We start from the raw sequence: 383 nt of genomic DNA on the forward strand, positions 1-383 counted from the left end.
TATTTTTTTTTTAGTGATTTAAGGTTTCTTCCCCCTGCTGCTGCTGCACTGGGTGGTGTTTAGCAACCTACATCCACTCTAGGGACAAGGAGAACATCGCAAGCGATGGCTGGTCTAACGCAAGGGGGGAGGGGAACGGAGGGGAAGGGGGAAGGAAGGTGGTTGCTGGTTGGAGTCAGTCGTTCAGGGAACGGGCACCACGCGCATGGTGTTGGTCAGCACGATGACCAGGTCGCCGCTCTTGAAGAACCCACGCGCTTTGCCTAGGAGAGAAGAGAGGGAGGTGTTGGAGCTGGGGTCCCACCGCCGGCAGCTTGCTGCAGGGGGAACATCGCTTGTCACCCACTCCCCACGCCACCGAGGCCTGTCTCCCACGGCAGCCG

The 383-nt window shown here is 59.3% G+C and overlaps 1 protein-coding gene across 1 annotated transcript in view; it reads right to left on the bottom strand.

Annotated features, from left to right (window-relative positions):
• Positions 1–183: 183 nt before the first annotated feature.
• Positions 184–383, bottom strand: part of LOC104076049 (pyruvate kinase PKM) — a 15,396-nt gene continuing 15,196 nt past the window's right edge. The window contains exon 11 of the mRNA XM_009576764.1: positions 184–263. Coding sequence (XP_009575059.1) covers positions 184–263 — 80 coding nt within the window. The remainder of the gene's footprint in view (positions 264–383) is intronic.

The sequence above is a fragment of the Fulmarus glacialis genome, unplaced genomic scaffold (genome assembly GCF_000690835.1).
Source record: "Fulmarus glacialis isolate BGI_N327 unplaced genomic scaffold, ASM69083v1 scaffold31814, whole genome shotgun sequence".
NCBI classification, from domain to species: Eukaryota; Metazoa; Chordata; class Aves; order Procellariiformes; family Procellariidae; genus Fulmarus; species Fulmarus glacialis.